Source organism: Lepisma saccharinum, chromosome 21 (assembly GCF_977018435.1).
Source record: "Lepisma saccharinum chromosome 21, izLepSacc3.1, whole genome shotgun sequence".
In the NCBI taxonomy this organism is placed as follows: Eukaryota; Metazoa; Arthropoda; class Insecta; order Zygentoma; family Lepismatidae; genus Lepisma; species Lepisma saccharinum.
In genome coordinates, this window is record NC_139249.1 from 61,669,852 (window position 1) to 61,690,233 (window position 20,382).

The 20,382-nt window shown below is 40.4% G+C and overlaps 1 protein-coding gene across 1 annotated transcript in view; it reads left to right on the forward strand.

Annotated features, from left to right (window-relative positions):
• Nucleotides 1-20,382, forward strand: part of LOC146004340 (uncharacterized) — a 168,993-nt gene that overhangs the window by 140,298 nt on the left and 8,313 nt on the right. The window contains exons 15-22 of the mRNA XM_083143128.1: nucleotides 2,344-2,482; nucleotides 4,516-4,775; nucleotides 6,900-7,073; nucleotides 10,371-10,547; nucleotides 11,487-11,693; nucleotides 12,833-13,087; nucleotides 16,216-16,542; nucleotides 17,685-17,946. Of these exons, the coding sequence (XP_082999254.1) occupies nucleotides 2,344-2,482; nucleotides 4,516-4,775; nucleotides 6,900-7,073; nucleotides 10,371-10,547; nucleotides 11,487-11,693; nucleotides 12,833-13,087; nucleotides 16,216-16,542; nucleotides 17,685-17,946 (1,801 nt within the window). The remainder of the gene's footprint in view (nucleotides 1-2,343; nucleotides 2,483-4,515; nucleotides 4,776-6,899; nucleotides 7,074-10,370; nucleotides 10,548-11,486; nucleotides 11,694-12,832; nucleotides 13,088-16,215; nucleotides 16,543-17,684; nucleotides 17,947-20,382) is intronic.

Here is a 20,382-nt window from a genome sequence, read left to right on the forward strand (position 1 = left end):
GATAATTGTTGCAATATACATTTCGGACCTCCCCGATGGCGTAGTAGTAGCGTCGCTACCTTGTAATTAAGGGGTCCCGGATTCGATACCCGGTTGAGGCACATAGTGGTTCGGATTCCACTTTAAACTGTAGGTCAGGTCCCTATTAGCCTTATTGTGCATAAAGCGAACTCAAAACAGCAAATCAATCAATCAAACCAATAGACATTTCCTTTCCTAGTACGTGCGAATGATAAGCAGACGGTGTTCCACTGAGTACCGATTCATACTGTACGAACCACTGGTTGTTAGCACGAACTTTCAACCGAACCCGAAACAAACACGAACCACTATCAGGTGTTTCACAACACCAGGGCCAAGAACTCAGATTCAAAGCACACATGGTAGCAGTGGTATCGTCGTCGCCTTGTAATCAAAGGGTACCGGGTTCGATACCCGGTGGAGGCACATGACACAGTGGTTCGGATCCCACTTTAAACTGTACGTCCAGTCCCGATTAGCCTTACTGTGCATAAAATGGACTTAAAATACCAACTCAAAGCACACGTCCGTACGATTGGCATTTAACGGCAGAATCGTCCAGACGCACGCGCTTGCCCACGCAAGGACTAGAGAGACTGTAGCGCCATCTCCAATGACGTCGTCATATTATTCATACACCAAAGCACGATGGTCGTTCAAGGAAAAAGTTTCCCTACGTTTCAAAAAAAATATTTCTAAAGTTACAGACAAAAATCAAGTTGCACCAAGTAGCATGGTCCTTTCTCACTTTTCAACATAATTTCCAAGGCGGCACAAGCATTTGCCCCATCGTTGCATAAGTTTTTTAAAGCCATCTGCATAAAATTCGGGGTCCAGGAAACGAAGAACACTTTTCACGGCTGTTTCCAATCCATTGACGTCCGTTTGAATTCTGCAGTGTAGTGATGAACGAAGCCTCATCCTGAGTCACAATACGGCAGAGAAAGTCGTTCCCTTCATTGTGGTACCAGGTCAGAGAATCCAGGCAACATATCATACGCGTCGTGTTCTGCAGTGAGTTGTCGTGGGACCCAACGCGATTAAACCTTCACGTATCCCAATTTTTCGTGGATGATTTTGCGTGCAGTCCCGACAAAAATGTTCAAATCAGCGGCTGCTTCACGAACCTTGATTCGACGGTTGGCCGAAACCAATTCATTCACTTTGTCAACCAATGTTGCGTCACTGACTACAGACGGGCCACCGGGGCGATCTTCATCGAATATGCTTGTTCGTCCTTCAGAAAACGATTTGCACCACCTTCGCACCACTTGCATTGACATTACAGTCTCTCCATAAACAACAACCAGCTTCCTGTGGATGTCGATAGGAGCAAGACCATTTGCCCACTCATACCGGATCACAGAACGTATCTCTTCTTTACTCCACACCGCCAAAACATGTTGTTCCGCCATGACTCGCTACTCCTTGCGGCCAGGGCACGTTTCTCACTGCATGACTCACGCTAATCATGTGCACGAACGAACATTGCATTGTGTGTAATTGTAGAGGAAAGACGAAAGAACACATTGCTAGTTTCATTTCATTTATCGGGCTCGCACTTTATTAAAAAAAAAAAAAAGAAACTTTTTCCTTGAACGACCCTCGTATATCCGTAGCAAATTTGTTTATTACATTGTGACCAAGAGTTTTATTTTTAAAAGCGAAAATCAGGGACCGAGAGCGAGTGAAACAATAATATTATTATCATTGTATGATTATATTATTTTTATCATTAAATGAGAGAAATAAACAACATAAAGTAAGCAATCTACTTTGATTTACCCATGAGAAGCCTTAGAAGACTAGTGCTTTGGACAACTACTTGTTTCAATGATCTCAGTTTGGATTCCTGGAAAGAATAAGGGGATATATTAATACACACAGTACCAATTAATTGATTGATTGATTTAGTTTATTTTACTTCGCGTTTTGTGCCTCTTGGCTAATTTGCGAAGATGGGGATGAGTGATGAAATGATGAAATTGATGAATGGACATTTACAAACAACCAAACCCGACCGGGATTCGAACCCGGGACCCTTGGCGTCGCAGCGCGATGTGCTAACCACTCGGCCACAGGGTCGGGCACACAGTACCAATTAAGTATGAATTGTGGGATGCCTGGAAACATGTAAAAGAAGAGAATTGGTCACTTCCTTCAGCCAGCAGGAACGTCCAAAGCAAGACATAAATAATGTAAGATATTAGAGGGAGAAAAGTTTTGCATTTTCCAACCGCATAGCATTAAATCTATCTTATTTGTTTCGCGGCTGATCTTGACTGAGATGAAATGTAGGCTAATTGCATGATTCCTTTGCAGGTCGAACGGCGGACCCCCTTTCGCCGGTGGGGACAGCCTATGGCTTCAACAGACCGAAGCGACAGGCGGCGGAGATAGCCAACACTTCCCTCGTCCTCCAGTTCACGTCCGCAAGATTCGTCAGCAGCTTCCTACAGAGGTTGGTTCATTTTCTTCCTTTGCTACATAAGGATAAATACATACCCAACATTCTACATGCAAAGATTTTGCAAGCAGAATTTCGGGTATTCTTGAATATTCGCTGTCAAAACTGTAACTATTTACTGCATATCTACAAAAAACTGAAGAGCTACTGTATTAATAAAAACTCTCAAATACTACTCAGAACAAACAATCTACTATCTAGAATACGTAGTCATAAGAAACCTGATAATAAGTAGTTATAAAAGTAAGTGTACATACAGGGTGTCTCGGGAGGTAGTGGCAATACTTTGGGAAATTGTAGTATGGGTGATTCTAAGCAAAACCGTTCATATGAACATGGGTCCGATTTTGAACGATATCTGAGATATGAACAGAAATAAAAATGAAGTAGAAAAACGTAAACAAAAACAGTAACATGTAAAACATGGAAATGTAATGGTAATTGCGTAAGTAAATACTAGAAGGGACATGCTGATACTAATTTTTATTGCATTAATTTGTGGTGTAGCAGTAATTAGTACATGGTAATTAAGCTCAGTTATCGTTCAAAATCGAATCCATGTTCATATGAACTTTTTTGCTTAGAATAACCCATAATACCAAAATCTTGCCCCTTCCTCCCAGGACATCCTGTATACATGCCTGTCACAGGTACGTGTGTGTGTTTGTGTGTGTAAACTTACTTTTATAATAACTTATTCTCAGGTTCCTTACGATTACATACCCTAGATAGTAGACTAATTACTACTCTTGTTTGTTCTGAGTTTTAATATTGTAATGGCTACTGAATTATTTTAGATTATATATTAAATTCAGTAATTTATGTTTTTTTGACACGGTGTTGTACTTGTACTTACGCAGTGCTCATTCATAACTTAAAATATGTTATTTGTTTCCCGTCTACGCTGATGTCACCTGATACAACAACCATTTCCCTCGATTTTGTTGTTTGTTTGTTGATTACCAAAGCTGTGCGCCGGTCTCTCTTCATTGTAAATAGTACAGATTTATCTACTTATAATATGGATATCTTTCTAAATATGTATAAATATATATATATATATATGTATGTATATACACATGCATATATAGCATGACAGTTTCTACAGTGCCATTCACCATCGAGTTGGCAGTGTAGCAGCGGTTACCGCGCCGGGCAATGAGAGCGCATCTTCTGGCATTTAGACCCACAGCTGTACGTTGACCTTAGCATTGGATGCGTCAGTGATTCAGTATCCAGAAAGCTGGTATCCAATTTGCACGTGTTTGTGAAGTGTTAAGGTGTTAACAAGTGTTTTTAGATTGTTTTGTTTTAGTTCACGTATTACTGGTGCTACTCTGCAGTCTAATAATTCCATGCTGTACGTACAATTTAAAATAACGAATTCATGTAGAGAAGTTAGAAGGCGTTTTGAGACAGTGTTCAAAAATTTGTAAACAAATTTAAGGGCACTGGGTCTGTTCTTGATAAGAAGCAAAGGGTGAAACGGAGTCTGCTTTCATAGGAGAAACTAGACGACGTTGGAGCACGATTGGAACTTACTCCTCAAAAATCCTTCCGGCACTTTGCACAAGAAACATACATTTGCATGACGTCTGCGTGGCGAGCTATCAATCTTTTAAACCTCAAGCCATACATTAGAAGAATTGATAGAAAACTTCAGGAGAGAAATTGAAGTAATTTCGGTAGAGGAACATGCTTGTTAGTGAAAATTTCCTTGAAAAATGCTGTCAATGTATGGATGCAGGAGGACATTTCCAACACCTTTTTTTAACAATGTTCGTACTCATTTTAATTGTAACTCCAATGTACTTGTACGAAGTTATTTCATTACATAGCTAAGGGTTCCAGTTACGCTGATGTTGTATCCAGTTTGCCGGCAGACGCGCTCTCTCTTCCCGGTGTGGTAGCCGCCGCTCAACGGCCAACTCGACCGTGAAGGGCACAGTAGAAACGCTTGCAAAATAACTGATGAACATGAAATAAATTTTAAAAATTACTTACATATATTGATTTCCATGTTGCAGCCAACTCCAAGACCAGGAGTCGGGTGACAAGGCCGTTGGTCCCAGAGACATCCGGGAATTGATGGCCGTCCTTCCGAACATCGACGTCTCTGACGCCATCGAGATTCCGCGCGTCTTCCGCTGCGACGAGCAGACGCTGCCCTGCGACCACACCAGCCGCTACAGGACCATCACCGGCTGGTGCAACAACCTCCGCCGCCCGGAGTGGGGGAAGTCAATGAGGGCCTTCGGGAGGATAATGCCTCCCTCCTACCATGACGGTAGGCTAATTTATTAAATTATTATCATTGTCTTATGTGCAGCAGTAATCCACACAACATCGGCCGATAACGGTAGTCGACATTTTGAGAAAAAGTTCGAATATTTTCAAATCATTAGGTATTTTTAGAAGTATTTTGAATGCTGATCACGGAAATAAATTTCTTCCCATGACGCCAGGACGTTTCCCTAGGTCAAGATTTTTCTCCACGTCACTAAGTTCAATCTATCCATCATATAACAATATTGAATATTGGACATTTTGTGAAGGAAATTTTCATGAGGGGTTTCGAAACTAAAACTACGTAATCAAAGTACTTACAATTTTCATGGCAATGTTTCGTGTGAAGATAAAAGGTAGATTAAATTCATATAATCCAACATGCATTTATAGTTCAAAATTGGAGGATTTCTATTGTAGAAAATCAATATTTTACCACCATCTGTAGAGAGCCATCTATTGAGAAAATAACTACGCAATATTTTGTGAAATTAAGGCAGTTAATATATTGCTGTTGTCTGAAAAAAAAACTGGACGTGATGGGTAAAAATGGATTTCATTTTTAGAATGAGCATGCTGAAATTATTCGGAGACATCGGAACCCATGTGTAACCCTCAAATTTAATATAGAATTATATTCTTCAACTTGACGTCCCTCATATGTCTACTGAGGGGTGTTAAGCGCCTGACATTAACACTGCGTTGATATGAAAACGTCAAATTATCGCTTTCAATGTAACCCCACTACAAGTAATAAAATTATAATAATAATAAATGTGGTAAAAAATTGTGCTTGATATTTGTGTGAATTATAGGATTCGTGCTTAAGATATGTACAAATATAATGTGAGAATATTTACTTATGTATAAATATAATTATTAAGAGTAGAATTGACATAATAGGAACGTTTGTTTGAGTTGGTGTTTGAAGTCCACTTTATGCACAGTAAGGCTAATCGGGACTGGACCTACAGTTTAAAGTGGAATCCGAACCACTGTGCCATGTGCCTCCACCGGGTATCGAACCCGGGACCCCTTGATTACAAGGCGAGGACGTTACCACTGCGCAATTGACATTATAGGAACGTTAAAATGAGGTATAATATTAATTACAAATTTAGCGGAAATCGATGTATTGTAGTGGTACAATTATGATGATCTTAACCAATAGCGTTGTTTGTTCTAATAGTTTAAAGGAAAAGACACTACAATTATCGTGAAACAATCCTATCTTTTAGTAAGACAATAAGAAAGCATTTGGTTTATACTTGCAACATTTTTTGTAATACAGGGTGAGTCAAAAGTCAGGTTATATAGGAATTTATCTTCAATGTGTGCATCTTGAACATCAATGCATTTGTTCACGCGACGTTTCCAGAACCTTTGCAGGACTTCCGGCATAATCATGTCTGCACATTGCACAATGCGTTCCTTCAGATTTTGGATGTTCTGAATCTTAACTGAGTGGACAAACTCCTTTAAATGAATCAAAATCCATTGCTCTGGGGACCTCGGTGGCCACTCAGCGGGACCACTGCGACCGATCCATACACCTAGCCCAGTCAATAAAGGTTTCATGTCGGGAATAATTCCGTAAAAGCTGAATTTTGGTCAGTTGTTAGAACACTACTAGTAGTGCACAATCCCAAAAGTCCCCGCCCCTCCTCATGGTGCTTACCCCCCAAACATCAATTTCGCAGACTCTCAGTTATTGACTTATATCTCCGTAACTAATCATCGTAGGCAGGTAATCTTTTTTTAGCTTTAATCCTTATTAGATGGGCTACAAAAGAATATTCTGTTTAACTTTTCGATAATGTCGGTGGTGTTGCCGTAATTTAAAAAATAATCTTAAAAAAGTGAAATTTACTAGTACTTTTTAAAGTTTGTGGCTTTTAACTTTTGAACAAATTAAATGACAAGAAATTGTTTCGAATAAAAGTTGTAGCCTATTTTATAAGCTTTAAATCGATATAAGTTTCAATGCATTTTAATGAAGGGTACACCATAAAATGTGTATAGAAATTCCATACATGACAAAAATATATGGAACAAATTCGGCTCTTGTTTTGAGATCCTGCAGATTTATTTCAGGTGTTTTGAAAGTTTGTGGACTTCTTTTCAGGCCTCATGAGTCCCCGTGCTGTGTCCGTGTCCGGGGCTCCTCTTCCGAGTCCCCGGCTCGTGTCGGTGAACATCCACAGTGACGTCAGCAGGCCCCACGTGAGGTACTCCCTCATGCTGATGCAATTCGCCCAGCTTGTGGACCACGACCTCACGCACACTCCGGTCAATAAAGGTAAGTACAGAGAGTATTAACTTCATTGCAGCTCCGGCCCGTAATCAAGATTACGCTTCACTTTTTGTGTGCAATGACGTGTTAGCGGTAAAGTGAATGTATCGCTTGAATGTGAAGCTACGTGAAGGACGGAACAACAGTGTTGCAATATGCAGATATTAAACACCGGAAGAAGAACAATCTCTAGGTAAGAATGATTACCATAGACTGTGGTCATGGAAGATGCGGTGGTCACTAGCACCGTCAAACGGATGGACGGGAACTTTAAGTGACAAAGCCATAGACCGCGGCTCAAAAAACTCATTAAGTGATTTACTAAACTTCATCAAATTACATTGTAGCGTGTATTATTTGTATTGCATTTTGTGCTCAGTCGTTAGGGCGTCTGACTACCATGCAAGAGACCCGGGTCCGATCCCCGGCTGGGGAGAACCGGGACTTTTTCAACCTGTTCAAGCGGCTCCGGCGCTCACCCAGCGTCGTATAAAGTGCGTACCTGGAGGAAACTCTGGGGGTAAAGGTAAAGTGTTGATCACATCACCCCCACCTTCGGGCGTGATGAAGAAAGTGTGGGCCCTAACTCCTCATCTCCTATATGCCTTCATGGCGTGGTGCAAAGCACTAGGGAGCACTTTACTTTACTTTTTATTGTAACATATTGAAACAGAAAAAGTTTTATTGCTCGTTTTAAATTGATTGATTGATTGAGTTGGTGTTTTAAGTCCACTTTACGCACAGTAAGGCTAATAGGTACTAGACCTACAGTTTAAAGTGGATCCGAGCCACTATGTTCCTCCTCCGGGAATCGAATCCGGGACACCTTGATTACAAGGCGACGAAGATACCACTGCGCCATCGGGGAGGCTCGTTTTAAACATCGGCACTAGTTTTTAATGCACGTTATGTATACTAAGTAGCTACCCGTCACTATATTCATTTTAGCTCAAACCATAAACTGTTCGTGGGTTATTGCTTATAAAGGAGAAAGCATTGTATCAGGAAATGCACATTCGTGTGCTAGAATTCTTGTGTTCAGTTTCTGACATTTGTTTCTTGTATGCATATTGCAACACTAGCGCATAGATTTGCATTTCCTTTCAATGGTAAAATTCACCTCTTACCGTTGTTTCCTCATCACGAGGTAAACAAGCTATTGGTCCCCCTGCTTTATTGTTCATTCCCGAGAAAGTGTAGCTGGCAACGGTTCACATACACTGGCAACGAGATAAAATGATGAATCACGGTGACAATGACTCAACAATAACAACCAAAGGCCGTGATGTTCCTGTTGGCACATTTGTAACCTTAAGTGTGCTAGGATGTACTTCCATCTTCTGAGATCCAGAGGAACGTAACTCCAAAAATGCTGTTTTCGTTGTTATCGTATCCTCTGAAAGCTCTATTTGGAAAGTGTATTCAGAAGTGTAGTGGAAGATATTTTGGGTTTTATAATCTTCTCCACCAAAGAATAACTTGTTGTCAAACACGATGCTGGTTAACTTATGACAAGAACACTTCTGTTCATTGTAGAATATAAAGGGTGACTCAAAGGAACGGGAAATTTTTAATCTTGTCCTGGCAACCCTGGGAGGTTGGTAGCACTGAATGGCATATACAACGCTGGTCACAACATGTTGCCATTTAGTAATCACTGAGCAGTGGAGCGGTGTGCAGCGTGCCTTTGCGGTCAAAGCATATTACAAGAATGGTGACATTGAATTGCATGGCCCCCCAAGATCGCCTGACCTCACAGCATGTGATTTCTTCTCGTGGGGTCATCTTAAGAGCGAGGTTTATCGTACTCGACCTGCTACGACAGAAGAACATAAGGCAAGAATACGAGAGGAAATTGCCAGGATTCCTGTTGCAATGTTACGTCGCGTCATGCACAATATCTCTCGCATACTGCAGGAATGTCTCCGCAGAGGAGGTGGTCATCTGTCGAATGGCATCTTCAAGAAATAACTTAACGGCACACTCAGTACTATTCACTGGCTTTACTAAATGTTTCGAAGGTATGTGTTCCCTTTTATTAATCTCCGTTCCAAAATTTCCCGTTCTTTTGAGCCACCCTGTATAAGACATGCATTGCAGATTTCCTGAAGTTCGTAGTTTCGAAATGTAGCCTTAAGAAACAAAATACTACTAAGAAAAGTTAAACCCTGACAGGCCCGTACCCAGGATTTTTTTGAGGGACGGGCCAGATCCAAAAATGTGTTTATATACATATATAAATATAATGGAAGAGAGATTACGGAATAGTTTAAATGTTTTTAAGTGTTAAATTTTATTCAATTCTTGCTTTCTCTTAATAATGATCAATAAGATTGATCATTATTATTTATATTATCGCATTATTTTGTGTATGATGCTAAGGCCGTGCCCAGAATTTCTTGGGCGACAGGGTGGATCCGAATATGTGAAACAAAGAGCAGATTAGCGATGATATGATGGACCTTATGATGGAACACATTCACAAAGAACACATATGCCCATACTGGGATTCGAACCAAGAATCCCTTGCTACGTAGCACGCTTTGCTAACCACTCCGCAACGGTTGTCGGATAAATGCTGTTGGAGTATTAGATGCGACCCCCAATGCTATGGCACTATTACAGGTAGAGATAAACAATTGTAGAGGTGCAACTTACATTCCAAAGTAACAGAAAATATTCAACTCATCGATACACCCACCCGCATCCGAACAATGAACATTCAAGATAATTCTATATTTAGAAAATAATATATTTACAAATTAAATGTTGCGTATTAGCAATTATTTTTACAATAAACAACATATCTAAATGTGAGTTAAAAAAATAAAAAAGAGAGACATTATCGCATCACGACTGCAGTTTGAAAAAAAGTCGATACAGGGATTAAACGTAATGGACAGTCCCGTCTAAATCAGTAAATTGGACGTCTGGTAGCCTTGTATCAATGGTTATGAAATTGAAACTACTCAATATTGCAGATTGAAGACTTCTGGAGACTGCCTCTCTACACAACAAACATTAATTTATACAAGAACAAAATTGAATTTTTTAGAAATTTCAAAAATCGTCGATGTTATTTTCTTACCTTTTTACGTATGTTCACATTTAAATATTTCATAGCTCGAGGGGTACGGGCCTGAATCCTGTTGTCCTGTTTGTCGCTGTTCTACGGTAATGCCTTGCATGTTTTGTATATGTGTGTAGTAGAATATGTGTATCTTTTAAAGTTAAGGTGAAGCACCAAATATCCTAAGATAGCCACATTAAGGAAATTTAACTATGTTATCTATGTCTTCGCAGGCTTTGGAAACTCAATCTTGGACTGTCGTTCTTGCGATGCTCAGCAGACGGTGCACCCGGAATGTTTCCCGATCCCTGTTCCCGACAACGACCCTTACTTCCCTCGGGTGAACATCAGCACAGGGAGGCCTCTCTGCATTCCCGTCACCCGCTCCATGCCAGGCCAGCTAACTCTAGGTAATGCACTTATTTATACACAGGAAGGCTCTTATACTAGAACAATGCATCATTAACACTCATAGTATGTGTTATTGCTTAGGTTACTATTTAATGCGTAGCAAAGTACAGAATGAAAAAAAAGTTCAGTTTATTCTAAGTTAATTATCTAAAGGTAACGTTCAATAACTCAAAAATTGGACTCTCAAATTTGAAATGTCCTGCTTGGCCTCATCAGAAAACTACGTGGTATGTATGCACATGGGCCTATACAGCTGTTAGTAATTAAGGAATTTGCAATTCAACGTCAGAAAATTGTCACTCTTACATCTATATTTGCTCATCACCGTATAGTTGCGGTGTAAGACGGGTTGCTTACTGGGTACAGATTGGTTGTCATTTTTCTTTTTATGAATTTAGAACCAAATACACCGATTTACAATATCAGTTACTGAATTCACATGCACAGGAAATCACTAATGTGTAGTAAATATTATTGATGAAAGTATCGCGTACAGGTAACTCGAATTGAGCTTTTTTAAATTTATGAATAAGGAATTGTAACACAAATACTCCTGCAATAATTTTGAAGAAAAAGGTTACTTTATTGTTACTTTGATTTGTGCTTCCATTTAAAACACATTCGGATTCTGTATCAGTTTCATTACCTATTTTTGTTCCAATGGAAACAAACCTGTTTTCTCCGCTTAGAAGAACATAATGTTAACACACTTTTAGAATATTGGAAAATAGGTTTGCATCTAGTAGGTTCAACAATAACTTTCATCGTTCATATTGTTATTCGATAAAATATTACATATACAGGGTGTTTCCGTGACCTTGATTCAAACTTGCAGGGTGGTTGGAGACTGACACAGGGTACAATATGAGATGTGCAATCCCGGTCCGGAAACGCGTAATTAAAAAGTTCTACGTCATGAAGCATTCTCCTTTTTGCAGGTTACCGAGAGCAACTGAATCAGGTGACGGCTTACATGGACGGCTCCTTCGTGTATGGCTCCGACGTGTGCGAGTCACGTGATCTGAGAACATTCTCTGGAGGGAAGCTGAACGTCACCCGACACCCTGTCAGGGGGAAGCCCCTCATGCCTCAGATAACAACTCACCCTGAATGCAAGTCGGATTCAGGGGTTTGTTTCCGAGCAGGTAAGTTTCAGACGGTGGAGCGGAATAAATAATTAATTACTTTCGTGAGAGGCGATTCTTGTGGAGACAGGAAATGCATTTACTACACAGTTTGTAGGGTACTGATGTCTTTATATTTTGACGAGTAAATGCATAGTGTTACGGATTAATAATAATAATAATAATGCATTAAAGTTCATATATGATTCCTGTCTTCGTTCACTTAGACAAGAAACTTTTCTGATTGTTGTTCGATTGTTATTGCTACTAATACTAGTAGTATTCATTGTTAAGTCATTGTTAATGTGTTAGGATAGTGTTCGTACTTGCTAGTTTGAAAAAATCATTGCAAATTCATGTACTTCCTTTAAATTTCCAAAATAATTCTGCGAACTATTTCTGAAAGAACTTGACGGGGTTTTCACCAATCAAATTCTTATGCTTAAAAAATATTTCCGATATCGACATTATTTGTTCCTTCATTAGTTTGTATTAAAATATACGGAACAGTAATTTTGCCTCTAGTGAAACTTGGTCCCTTACATTAAGAGATGAACATAAATTGAGAGCATTTGAAAATAAAATCCTTAGGGTAATATTTTGACCTGAAAGGGATGAGGAGACAGGTGAATGGAGAAGATTACATAATTTAGAACTGAACAATTTGCATTCTTGTCCAGATATTATTAGAATAATTGAATGAAGAAGACTTAGGTGGGCAGGCCACGTGGCAGGAATTGGAGAAGAATGAAGAGTTTACAGGATTTTTGTTGGAAAACCTGATGGTAAGACATGTGTAGGAAGGCCAAGGCGAAGATAAAGGGATACCGTTGAGATGGACCTAAAGGAAATCGGTAAGGATTTAAAAGATTTGAATGATATTGCCCAGGATAGTGACAGGTGGAAGTATTGTGTTCCTGCAGCCACAAACCTTCGGTTTTAAGAAGGCTAGAGAGTTAGTTAGTTAGTTATTAGTTTACAGTCATGAACTTGCATGACTACCAGCTTCACCATAAGTACATAATAGACAATCGCATAATAATTTTGATATCTTTTGTAAGCAGACATTCAGTGGTTATATTACTAGGATATATTTATGCTTGTTTTAAATTGTGAAGTTCGTTGCAATATCTCACCAAGTGTTTTTCAACCTCTTGCAGGGGACGCCCGCAGCAGCGAGCAGCCGGGACTGGCGGCCATCCACACGCTGTTCCTGCGAGAGCACAACCGCCTCACGGACAAGCTCTCCATGCTGAATCCTCACTGGGGCGACGAAACGCTCTACCAGCAGGCCAGGCGCGTCCTCAGCGCCATCGTCCAGCACCTCACTTACCACGAGCTCCTGCCCAGGGTCCTCGGCTGGGACGGCGTCCACACGTACGACCTCACGCTCGAGACGGAGGGTTACTTCGATGGTACGCATTTATTTTACTTTGTAGCTTTGTCAAGTCGTGATTGTCTCTGGCAGAAGGGGCACTGAACCTAAATTCTTACATTGCTTTTCACGGTCGAGTTGTCCGTGGAGTGGCGGCTAGCGCGCCGGGAAGCGAGAGCGCGTCTGCTGGCATTTAGACCCACAGCTGTACACTGACCTTAGCACTGGGCGCATCAGTGCTTCAGTGTCCAGATAGCTGGTATCCAGTTTGCACGTGATTGTGAAGTTTTAAGGTGTTAACAAGTGTTTTAGATTGTTTTGTTTTAGTTTACGTATTACTGGTGCTTTCCTGCAGACCTAATAATGCCACGCCAATTTAAAACAACGCGTTTTTATATACTACCCTTACGTCGTTATGAATTTTTGTAGGGAAGTAAGAAGGCGTTTGTCAGCAGAATTTCCAGATGTTCCTGTTCCACACAGAGACAGTGTTCGGATACTTGTGAACAAATTTAGGGAAACAGGGTCTGTTCTTAAACGTACAAGGTGCGGCAGAATTCATTATGCAGTTTGAAATTAGCGCCATTCACGTCTGCCGACAGATAGCGCGCTGTTTCACTCGTTATTTAGTGAAGCAGCTCAAAGCCTTCAGTAGACATGGAGGTCTGGTCAAGTGTGTACAAACTCCATCTGTAACTGCCAAACAGACCAAGGCCGCACGCAGGATTCTTTTTCTCACGTGGGAAGCAGTGCTAATAGTAGCCCCGTCTAGTTGGCTGCACTTTTTGACACTCGGTGCAGTGCAGGTGTAGTGCAAGGGTGGTGCAAGGAATTGACGTTCCACCAACTAGACGGAAAGCGGTGTCGAATTTCAGAAGATTCAACAAATGCCTGTTTGCTGCTTCAAAGAGTCATTTGATAAGTTAGCACGCACCACGTGACCATACACCACGAATACACCGACCCAGAACGTGGTGCAGACGGTGCAGACACCAAATATACTACTTCGATGCAAACAGAGTCAAAGCGAGTCAAAAAGTGCAGCCAACTAGACGGGGCTAGTGAGGAAGCTTGAGGTGATCCTTTCCCCACTGAAGAAAATTCTCATAAAGCATCCTCACCACTAAGATAATTTGCATAGGCTGTCTTTCACGGCATTCCTCGTCCATGTTTTCACGCTACTATTTCACCATTGGAATTATATTACGTCTTTCCGGATATCTAAGGGGGGAGTGTCCCTGACCCCTCTGCGGGTGCCCTTGAAACCGACTACAGTTCAGACTATTTATCCGCTCTTGATTGGCAAAGAGAACTCCTAAGAATATCAAGCTTGTATATTTTGTTCTTAGATGGCACTAAAATATGGATAATTGGACACAAAAATCAACAAAAACTACAAAGTTTATCAATATTTTATAAGATTTTGTGCCCGGTATAGATTTTGAAAGATGTAGGAAAATACAAAGCGTAATGAATCTGATAATGGATTTAGATTCAACTCGTCTTCCAGTAAATTAACAACAACTTTTATGAATTCATGAAGTTAATAAAGCTAGGAACACTTGTACGTAAGAGTATTGCACTGTTGTTGGTTCGCAAAGTTTTATTAAGGAGTTGTAGATGCAAATATTGCTTGGTTCTCCTTCAAAGGGATTTGAAGGATCTGGCTTTGTCCAGAGTTAATGAGCAATAAAAGTTAACTCTCCAATCGATTTGTATATTCATGTCAGTATTTATACTAGATTTAGTTTATTCTGGTGTAGATTACAATACAATAGTAGCTGATTCGCTTAGCTTGCTTGTGAAGGGGATGTGCGACTACTAATGAAATTGCACCACCATGCTGATGTTCCCAATCCGGTCTGAACAAGACCCTTCATTCCTGATGTAACAAGAAAAGTTGATATGTGGAATTTCAGCTTGATAGGGCTGTAAGGGATGACCTTTTCACAAGGCTGACTTCCACGTATTCCACCCTGGCAACTGCAGTCTTGCAGACCAACGAGGCTCTCTTGTCTGGACCTACGGCAAGTATAATCATCAGTAGCATGGGCGCCGACTTTTGGGGGCAAGGCACTTTCTGCCCCCCCCCAAAAAAAATCACTTAGAAGTACATATTTTATATATATTTACATATAGGTATAGAGTGTTTTTTATGTGTATGTTGCCCCTCCCCCAAATTTACCTTGCCTCCCTCTGATCTGTAGAGTTGTGTGTTACCCTGTGTTTTGTCTTTATCGCTGAGTGCCCCTTTACAGTCTGATCTTTTCTTCAGTGGCGGCAAATAGGGGGGCGGGGGAAGTTGCCCCTCCAACTTTTCGCCACTTTTGCCCCCACACTATGCTAAATCTTATATACAAGGTGGCGCAAAAGTCACCTCCTGATTTTCTTAGACTACAGCTTGAGTTTTAAATTAAGCAAAGTAGGTTTTTTCTGTTAAACTTTTATTGATACTTGTAAGATTTATGTCCTCAATTTTTAAAGATAACATCCAATAAATGAACACCATTCGAATTGATGCAAATTTCGGCTCTTTTTATTGCGTTTTACATGGTGTTGGAATGTTTACAATTTCATGCTGAATATTGTCCTTTAGTTGCTGTAACGTCTCTGACTTATTCACATAAACCAATGACTTCAAATATCCCCAAAGGAATAAATTTGGAGCGGTTAAATCGGGGGACCTGGCCGGCCATGGCAAATCACCAAAACGGGATATTACTCTGCCCGGAAAATTGTCATGCAAAATTGTCACAATTTTTCCACGTTCTTGTGGGGTATACTTATTCATTTTCGCACACAATAAATTTCGTGAGTATCTTCTATTTAACTGGCAAAACACTACTGATATAAACAGCAAGATGTCAAAATAAAGGCCAGTTCAAATAGGATGATGACTTTTGCGCCACCCTTTACAAAGGGAAATGTACTGTCTTTGGGCACCCTCTCCCCCGGTTTTTGAACCCAACCGCCGCCACTGAACATGCGTAAGGAGATTTTAGTTCTTACAGACAGGAATTGATTTAAGATAGAGCAAGGGTCTTGGATCCGTATATTGTGTTTAATTTTAATGAACTGAACTTAGTAATTGGCAGAACAACAGTATAGCTACGTTTCTTCCTTTTCATTAAACATTAAGAAAATATGAGGGTACTCCTTTTCTTCCAGGCTACGATGCTCACTGTGACGCAACCATAGTGAACGAGTTCGCTTCCGCCGCCTTCCGATTCGGACACAGCCTTCTGCGGCCCTCGTTCAAGAGGATGGACGTCAAGTTCGGAGACAGGGAGCCAGGAGTTCGGCTCCGGAACACGTTCTTCAACCCGGACATTCTGTACGAGGTCGGGATGCTGGACGAAATCATCCGAGGGCTGGCTGCCACCCCTATGGAGACGCTGGACGAGTTCATCACGGAAGAGGTGACCAACCACCTCTTCGAAGACAGGAGGACGCCCTACTCGGGAATGGACCTAGCTGCCATCAACATTCAAAGGGGTAATAAATAAGTGGTCATGCTCTTGTTTGTTTTAACACCACTTTAGATTAGGCTCGCCAATTGGGACTGGACAGTTTAAAACAGGGCCCTAACTACTGCGTAAAGTACATCCATTGGGAATCGAACAGGGTACCCTTTGATTGGAAGATTAGAGAATTACCATTACCCCATCGTAGAAAATAATACTTCACGAATGTCAATGGTAAAAAAAAAAAGTTTACGTTTGAAGTAAATTCATTTTACCATTGACAACCAAAATTTTCGCTTCAGTTCCGACACTAACAGATTCTATCGCGAAGTTGAACCATCAGGAAAGACAGCTGTATAACCCGCTTTCCACTAACTTCTTGACGCTGTAGCAGTATTACACCCCGTATGGAAACAAAACTTGAAGTTTGTTCCAATTCTGGATGTTGTCACATTATACTAGCAGTATTTTCCAATATTTTTCCAACTGGAAAATTTTGGAAAATACTTCTGGTATAATTTAGAGTGGTGTGATGATACATTTGGAGCTAAAAGTCCAATAAATTGAGTTTTTGTGAAAAGGTTTAGGAGGTATTGAGGAAATTTGAGAACTAGTGTTAGGAGTGTGTGGATAAATCACTCCACACACCCCAACACCCTATAGCACCCTTAATTTGCTAAAACACTCCCTAAAATTTCTGACCGAAGTCCAATTTATAGTCATTTTGGCACATTTACAGTTTTGCATCCACCTCTAAAACTAATCTTACACCCCACCTCCCCGATTGAAAAGTGTGGATTAACACCGGATCATTGCATTATACCGAGCATATATTAAAATAGATTGTTAGCCTATGCACAGACGGCCGCCCTGGCGGAGTGATTAGCACATCGCCCTACGACACCAGGGGTCCTGGGTTCGAATCCAGGCCTGGGCATGGATGTTTGTGAGTGTGCATTCATCAATTTCATCATATAATCACTCATCGCCATCTTCGCAAATTAGCCAAACGTGGCACAAAAAGCGAAGTAAAAGCAAATTTTGCAATTTTATTATTGACAATCAGGAGTTTCTCTCTCTGTTTATCATCTCCGAATTTGTATTGTGGTAAAATATTTCACCCTTCTTTTGTATCAGATTTTCATAATAATTTCCTCACAATTTGCTTCCTAGGACGTGACCATGGCATCCAAGGATACAACGAATACAGAGAGCTTTGCAATCTGAGCCGAGCGTCCAGCTTCGACGACCTCCGAGGGGAGATCCCAGTCCCCCTGGTGGACAAACTCAGGAGCCTGTACGGCCACGTGGACGACATCGACCTCTTCCCAGGGGGTCTCTCGGAGACGCCGCTGCCCGGAGGGGTCGTGGGCCCCACCTTCGCCTGCATTATCGGCCGCCAGTTCAGAATGCTGCGCAAGTGCGACAGATTTTGGTAAGAATATTCCCCCTAGTGGCCACATACATTATATAGAACTGCACAATTTGCATTCCTGTCCAGATATTATTAGAATAATTAAATCAAGAAGATTAAGATGGCCCGGCCATGTGGCACAAATGGGATAGGAAATAAGAGTTTACGGGATTCTTGTTGGGAAACCTGATGGTAAGAGACCTATAGGAAGGGCAAGACGAAGATGGAGAGATAACGTTGAAATGGACGTAAAGAAAAATCGGCAAGGATGGAAAAGATTGGATTGATCTTGCCCAGGATAGGGACAGATCGATGTCCTGTGTTGCTGCAGCCATAAACCTTCGAGTTTAAGAAGGCGAGAGAGTTAGTTAGTTATGGTCACGGGCGTCACCAGAATTTTTTGTGGGGAGAATGAAGTCATGTTATGTTGATATAAAATTAATGCATTATTATTAATGACCATATTAAGTAACTAACACTGTCATTTCTAAACCTGAAGTTTTATTACCGCAGCAACGTAAGCCTTCCATTTGTCATTGTCTTTGACAACATCAATACATTCTTGTTGATTTTTACCATTTTCCTTCACGTCCATCTGAATATCTTCATTCCGTCTTCGTGTCTTCGTCTTGCCATTGACCACAAGGTTTCCCAGCAAGGATCATGTAAACTTTTCTCGCTTCTCCCATGCGTGCTACATGATCTGCCCACCCATGCCCACCCAAATCATCTTGATTTAATTATTAAGTATATCAGGGGATAAATATAGGTTGTTTAATCTCTTATAAGTCGGAATGTCTTTCTTAGGCTTTTATTTTCAAAAAATCTTAATTAATGCTTTTTCTGAAGGTCCACGTTTCACATTCATACAAAACTATAGGTATAATTATTGTATACTTTAACATTTAAATTATTTGATATTAATCGATTATAATAGATTTCAAATTATTATTACATTTAAATACCCAATAGTTCTTATATTTTGTTATAATTTTACTACACCTCAATCAAAAACAATCTCTGAAGACTAGGACAAAATATTGTTATCGAAGATTATGGAAGTTAGAAAACCCTTAGGGAACCATTAGTTTTTGAATTTAGTGGTAAAAGTTATGACCTGGTGTGCATATTTTAGAATCTACGTTTAGAACTAATTAATTTTCCTTTCCATTATTATTATGAATAATATTTATTTTATGGACTGTCATAAATATATGTTCGTCCTTAGTTTCCCCACAAACAAATTAAAGATTGTCAATTTACAGAGGGAATTGTGCTGATATTTTGCATGAAATCTATTATATTACATAATTTCGATATATTCTGACAGAATATAATTTTTAATAATTATGAAAATGTAATATTTGATTGTCAAGTTACAATTACGACTTAAGTAAGTAATCTTTAATTCAAATTTCCAGAATCGTATTAATGTATGTTCAAACTCCTTCCTCTAAATCACTGTAACACACAAGCATCATTACCAGTCTAGTAGAATAAGCTAATGTCATAAGTACAGCGCCTTGAATAACGTAGTGTGGAAAACGACCCAAGAAACTGGTTTCCCGAGACGATGACAAGTAGATGGCAGTGCGATCGACACAGCTGCTAATTTTGTTATGAAAGTAATGCGGCTTAGTTAGTTTTTGGAATATATTGTGTAGATTTGTTTCTCTAGAAAGGCGGTAAGTGAATTGATGGAAGCAGTTATACGTATTTGTGGATTGATTTGCAGTCACGAAATGGCATTAATTTGGAAAGAAAAGTAAAATAAAATTAATAAATAAATAGCATGCGTAATACAAGAAGAAACATCGCAAAGTGATTCCGGACGTCAGGTGTTGGATTGTGTACTAGAGTTTTATTTCTCTATGTTATTAGAATATAAATAGTATCCTGAGAGATATTTCATACCGAGGCGACAAACCACAAGTGTCGCTTTGAAGCGAGCAGTCCGTAACCAATGCAGCCTTTCGAACCGTAGGGACACAAGCTCTCACTGCACAGTTTCCTCAAGGAGATTTTACACCAAAGCGACACGCGACAAACGATATGGGGATTTCACACCAAAGCGACACGGGTCCTTCGGTCCAAGGCAACTTTCATACCGAAGCGACACATGTTGCTTGCAAACGAGCCAATCAAAAGTAACATTTCACATCGTAGCGGCATGACGTGAAGCACAGGCCAGCGTTCGGTTGGTGAAATCCTCAATCGATAAGTGTCGCGTGCCGCTTGTCGCTTTGGTGCCCAATCTCTCCAAAGCAAGACACTCATTGCATCGCGCATGCGCGAACAACAAACCACGGCAACATGTTGCAAGCTATTGAGGAAATGGCCCAGTTTGAGCGACGCATACGCGACAAAGCGACACGTGTGGCTTATCGTGTCGCCTAGATCTGTTGTTGTAATGTGCGGTTTATAGTGTCGCCTATCTGTTGTTCGCAAGCAACGCTT